The 6,162-nt window shown below is 48.4% G+C and overlaps 1 protein-coding gene across 1 annotated transcript in view; it reads right to left on the reverse strand.

Moving 5' to 3' along the window:
* Nucleotides 1-5,674, reverse strand: part of CREBBP (CREB binding protein) — a 94,658-nt gene extending 88,984 nt beyond the window's left edge. The window contains 1 exon segment of the mRNA XM_030958368.1: nucleotides 5,590-5,674. Coding sequence (XP_030814228.1) covers nucleotides 5,590-5,674 — 85 coding nt within the window.
* Nucleotides 5,675-6,162: the final 488 nt, after the last annotated feature.

The following is a 6,162-nucleotide window of genomic DNA, read 5'->3' on the forward strand; positions in this document are numbered from 1 at the left end:
GAAAGGAAGAGTGTGTTAAGAGATTTAGATTAAGAGTTATAATTACCCCTACTAATAGAAGTTGCAGTTTTCTTTTAATTCACACTTATGATTCTGTAAAATACTTAATAGTATTTGTTGAAGCATCTTTATTAAAGAGTTTTCCAAATAAACAATTTAGGTTCTCTCTGTATCTTAGACATCTGAGAAGACAGATGGAAAATATAACATATGTTAAAAGGAAGATTTACAAAGCAAAAATTCTTGAAAGTGTAAACCAAATTAGGGTGGAAGTGTCAGATTTCTAAGTTATCCCTCAATTTTTTTCACTGTATAAGAACAAACCCCAGAATTTTTTAAATTGTGTTTTTCAACTACCCTCTCCACCCTGGTTTCACATTAACTTGCAGTATGTTGTTAATAGGGTGAGGGGTTTTTTTCACGTTCTTCTCTCTTAGCAGACAGCAACAGTAAGTAAAATATAATAAAGATAAACACTAAGAATATGTGGGGGGTTTTAATGTGAAGCTGCAGGTATAATAAAAAAGCACAGCATGTTGCTGTAGAAATAATTAATGGCACTGGACGGCAACTCCAAGGAACGTCCAGCCAAAATAGAAAGTGAATAATCTGCAGCAGAAAACTGGGAATCATTTCACAAGCTACCAAGAGATCTCTGGAGTACGGCAAAGCCACAGCCTCTATTCCTGCCTGCTGCTGGCACGGCTTCTCCAGGAGCTCTGTGGCACAGCAGTTTCCTAGTTAACTTTAAGTGACTGGAGGGGGAATAAGTTTGAAGTCCCCAGACTATGTGCAATTATCAAAGTATGAATTTCAAAAAATAAAGGAATGGGCATAATGGTAGGACTATGGACTGTCACATATGATCAGGCTAGCAGATCATCTGCTCAACTTTTCATCCCACACAGACATGAGTGTCAAACTCTTTGGAAAAACCTGTAAAAGCCCACAAACACTGGGAGAGTACACAGGACCATGCTATCAGCAGTGCCCCAGGAACTGGTAAGAATTAGCTGTGCTAGACTCTATAAATGAGCCCATTTCTAATCTCAAAAATCTCCTGTCCCAGATCACAAACTCTGGCATCAAATTACGCAGGTCAGTCACTTCAGGTGAAAAAAAACTAAGAGTTTGTATCAAACTTCTAGCTCAAAGTAAACATCTTCCTTGGCATCATTCCCTCCCATCTACCACCCCCATGGTTCCATGAGTCTTAAACAATATAACCATCAAGTATTCCACAAGAAACAATGTAGCCATGAATATCTCACCTCGTTTTCCCATCCCAGATAGTTAGGGCACAAGCACCACAAAACAAACAAACAAACAAAAAGGACATTCCCGTGAATAATTACAACTATGCACATTTCTTCACCTACAGCTTTTCAGAAAATGAATTTCTTCCCTAAATTTTCTGCCTATAAATGAGAATGTGTTCACTTAATGAAATTATCCTTTTCCTTGTTCCAGGGAGAGAATAAGGAAGTGAGTGTGTAACTGTGATTCTTACTGCCGCAGCACACACGACACTCGAGTTTTGCAGGTACCACACAGAACAAGAGCAGATGGATTACACAGGCTTCCATGAGGCTTTCCAGCCATGCAGGAATGAACCCTTTAAAACACCCATACTAATGCTTTCACGTGCCCAAACAAAATCTGGGTTTAGATCACCGAGACGTCACTCCATCTGAAGTCTCTGCTAAGAATGTGAACACAAGCTTAGAAAACCTTGCTGTCTTTCCTTAAGCTACTTTGCTTTTGTCCACCTCTTTTCAAACTAAAACCTAAATCCAGTGCAATACACCTATCTGGTTTTTGGCAGGAGAGAAGGATCAAATCAGGCTGCGCATCGACACGAACTCCCTCCTGTGAAGTTCTGTGGCTGGCTGGGAGTCAGCCAGAGATCTACTTATCTCAGCACGTAGGGAGGCACGTGCAACAGGGCCAGCCTTTCCCCAGTGTAAAATCCAGGCCCTGGATGCCAACACACGGGCCAGGAAGAGAACAGGAGTTATCGGGGAGCTTGGCCCACAGGTTTTGCAGCAGCAGCAGCCATGCGGCTTAATCTGTGCAGGATCAGAAGTTACGGAGGAAAAAAAGAATTAAAAATCAACAAAAGCCCCTACACAAGGAAGTGCGAAGTGAAAACCTAGCTCTAATGGACTTTGGAAGCTGCTCATCTCACCTTCTTCCCAACTTCACCTACTTTAGGAATCTGCTAACTCCTGATGCCGTCAGGGACACCCTCTGCTCTGGCCCAGATTACGCTGTGTTGTTTCTGGAACTGGCGCAGCACCACAGCAGCAGAAGCTGCAGGGAACACACTGAAGGCAGACAGAAGCATGACTTTAGTGAAACTCAGACCCACATTGAGCTACCTGCAGAAGGGACCACAGTCCAGGGGCCCTGAACACCTCCAGCTGTGCTGCTGCTCCATTCAGGCACGTTTTTCCCAACCAGCCCGAGAGCAGCTCGAGAACGCCACCAGGTCTGTGTACATTCTGCTGAAGGACCAATGCCAGCAATGTACAAAACAATCACAGCACTGAAATAACACACTGCCATAAGCAAAGTTACTGTAATTCTACTTTTTGTAGGAGTCTCTTGTTTATTCTGCGGCGCTGGATGAGAACATCTCACAACAGCCACAGAGGAGACAAATGTTTAGGTATGAAAATGCCTGTGTATCCAATAAAGCAGTAATTAGACAAAAGCACTACTCCTACCTGGCTAGACAAGGAAAAATCTTTCCCACGGACATTTTACCACAGCAGTCACCTCGTTCAATACAGCACAGCAATGGCAAGCGAAGTTAACAGCCAGGAGTCTTAACCTCCCTTATTGATACAAAGAGCAGCAGGGCAGCTGTGAAATGAGACTATCATGAAACTTAACGATGGTCACAGCACCCATTTCTGTTATCCTTTCATCTCTACACCCTTCTGCAACACCAGACACTGGATTTAGCTGCTTAGGTTTAACAGAAAAGGCCTTATTTTCAGAAGGTAAACAGACCAATTTCAACGGCACAAACTTTGCCCCGGTAAGCTGAGGAGCTATTTTTATCAGAAAGATTAAAGGCAGCTAAAACTTACCCTGACAAAAGGAGTTGCTTAACATCACCGCATCAAAGCATCAAGAGAAATATAAACAAGGAGGAGAGCAGTTGCTTTCTGCCCAATGTTCAGGCCTGCCATCAGAGCCTCGGGTGTGAGCATTCGCAGGCTTGAGCCAAACTGCTCAGCCGGGCCCGACGCAGCGGCTGTGAAAGCACGTCCTGCTCACGGCAGCCACAGCACCCACCCGTGTGGGGCTACCACTGCAGTTACAATAATTCTGTTCAACTCAGGGCAAAATCTTCAGACTCATCTCCCCAGGCTCCCCTGATCACAAAGGACACTTTCCAGGTTGCAACAGAACTTTTCCATTTAAACCCCAGCAGCAGGGAGCAGCCTGGTTTAGTTCCAGGAGCAGGCATTTGACAGCAATCACTACTCAAACTATTTGTATCGCCTGCCACAATGCACGGAAACCTTCAGCGATCCTTCAACGAGCAGCATTAACTGCTGGCAACAAACCTAGAAGCGCTTTTCCTAAAAAACAACCCTTTCTTTAAGTGCACAAACATTACCCACACCCTTGGCAGAGAGGTACTTTTGCCTATGGAACACCAGGACGATGACAGAACTCCTCGGACACACTTGTCCAGAACAGAACTCGGGTTTTGCCATCCCAAGTGCCCCCAGGGCCGCTGAGCTCTGCAGAACTTTCTGCAGATGCTGGAGTTCACACATCCAGCAGCACACAGAGCTCCCCGAGACACACGAGAACTTGCTGAACAGGACGTAATTAAGACTGAAGCATTCCAGAACAGCCCAAGTGAACTTCAAAAAAGAAAGAAGAAAGGAAAAAAAAAAAAAACCAAACCAAGACACTGGCTACCAGGAGACTCTAAAATGTCTCGCTGAAGAATTAAAGAACTATAAACTGTATTTGTCCTGAGTTACAAAGAGCATTTCGCAGCAACTTGTGTATCAGCCTTCCATATATTCCAGCGCTTCCACACCAGGGATTAACAGGGATTGATCACAAGACCTCACCTAGATATTCCCTGACAATTCTTACTCGATACTGTTTCTTTCTCGCTTGTTTCATTTATTTGCAGGCTGAGAAGAGAAGGTTTCCATAAAAAACCCCTAAAGGACCGAAGCATCTGTAAAGTGTTGCCAAATGCAGATTGAGCAAGACGAAAAAACCCACAGAATTTATCAGCTCAATTATAGTAATATTTTTTTTCAGTCTATGAAAACACAGCAGGCACAGCATGATTAACTTATCACTATCCTTTCCACAAGATTCATTAATCTCTGAAAGCAGAAATTCAAGTGCCACAGACTTCGTGTTCTTCTCAAACCACTCTTTCAGGGATTGAAACAGTCAGAACACCGGGAGAGGCCGGTCCAGGCACACATGCTCTCGTGCACACACGTGTGTATTTACAACGGGCACACACTGACTGGAAACGAGACATTCTGATGTGTTTTATTATCTACAAACCCACCACAACTGAAGAAAAAGGCACGCCAGAGACACTACGCGACACGGACAAGTCGCAGTGACTGCCAGGCTGCCGGGCATTTCGGCATGCAAGCAGCCCCACAACTTCAATTATTATCGGCAAATCGTTTGGGGTTTAAAGGAAAAATGATTGAAACAGTTTAAGCCAAATACCTTAAAACCTCGGTCACAGGTTGGGAGGTACAAAAAAAGCACAAAGTATTAACTGGAGGGTAGAATTAGATGGTCTTCAAGGTCCTTTCCAACCCAAATCATTCTATGACTAAGTAGCTATTAAGGAGTTTTTATTCCGTAGTGTGTCACACACAGGGGCACAGTGAAAAAGCCCGTACAGGGCTATTAGCTGTGGGTAATCTGTGGGGTTTAAGGAGTAGATAGAAACCTCAACTACCCTTCCAAGAAGGCACTTCCAGCTTTAAGCTGAAGGAGGGTAGATTTACAATCTGTATCGGGGAGATATTCCTTCCTTTGACGATAGCGAGGCTGCCGAGAGAAGCGGCAGCTGCCCCACGCCTGGAAGTGTCCAAGGCCCGGCTGGACGGAGCTGGGAGCACCCTGGGATAGTGGAAGGTGTCCCCGCCATGGCAGAAGATGGAACAAGACGGGCCTTAAGGTCCCTTCCAAGCCGAACCATTCCATGATTGTACAATAAGCAGGACGGTCGGTGCGTCCCATGCCTGGCCCTTCTCCTTCCCTACCCACACCCCACTCACCTGTCCACCCCCATCACCCAAACCGAGGTACTAAAAACGAAGATGATGAAGGAAAAGAAGGGAAACCCAACTCAAAAAACGTCTCTTTCCAACCGCTATTTATAGCCGGGACGGTACTTGGCGTACGGGTCCCGCCCGGTAACTTCGACTGCAGGAGGCCCAACCCACCCCCGCCAGGAACCGCGGCAGGGCGGGCGGGCCCCCGGGCCCCCCCTCCGGCGGGGCGCTAGGGGCGGGGGGGTGTGGGGGGGAGAACCGCCGTGGAGCCCCACCCGAGCCACCCCCGCGGCCTTACCTGTGCTATCGCTGGCGGAGAAACCCGGCGAGTTGAGCTTGGCTCGCTTGGGGTTGGGCGGCCCGTCGAGTAAGTTCTCCGCCATGGTGGCCGGAGCGGCGGAGCCGGTGATCGTTGTCGGGGGGTGCTCTGGGGGGGCCGAGCTCGCTGTCCCCGCTCCTCCGCCGCACGGGAACCCAACAGCGCCGCTCAGTGCCCGGCCGGCCGCCCCCGCTCCCCCATGCCGGGCCGCCGCAGGCCGCAGGGAGGAGGGCTCGGGGCGGGGAGCGAAGGGCCCAGCGCCCCCTCCCTGCCGGCCGCGCTCCTCCCGGGCGCTCCCCCCGCCGCGGTGCCCGGATGGCGGCTCAGGCCGTCACTCGGGGCGCATTCCGCCCCCCCACACGCTCCCCTCGCCTCGCCCCGTCCCCTCCCCTCCGCGGCGGCGGCTTCGCCCCGGCCCCCGCCCGCCGCCCGCCCGCGGCCGAGGTAGGGGAGGGAGGAGGGGGGAGGAGAAGAGAAGGGAGGGGGGGCAAAAATTAAAAAAGGAAAAAAATCACCAAAAAAGCGGAAAAACGCGCCGACCCCCAAAAACGC

The sequence above is a fragment of the Camarhynchus parvulus genome, chromosome 14 (genome assembly GCF_901933205.1).
Source record: "Camarhynchus parvulus chromosome 14, STF_HiC, whole genome shotgun sequence".
NCBI lineage: Eukaryota > Metazoa > Chordata > Aves > Passeriformes > Thraupidae > Camarhynchus > Camarhynchus parvulus.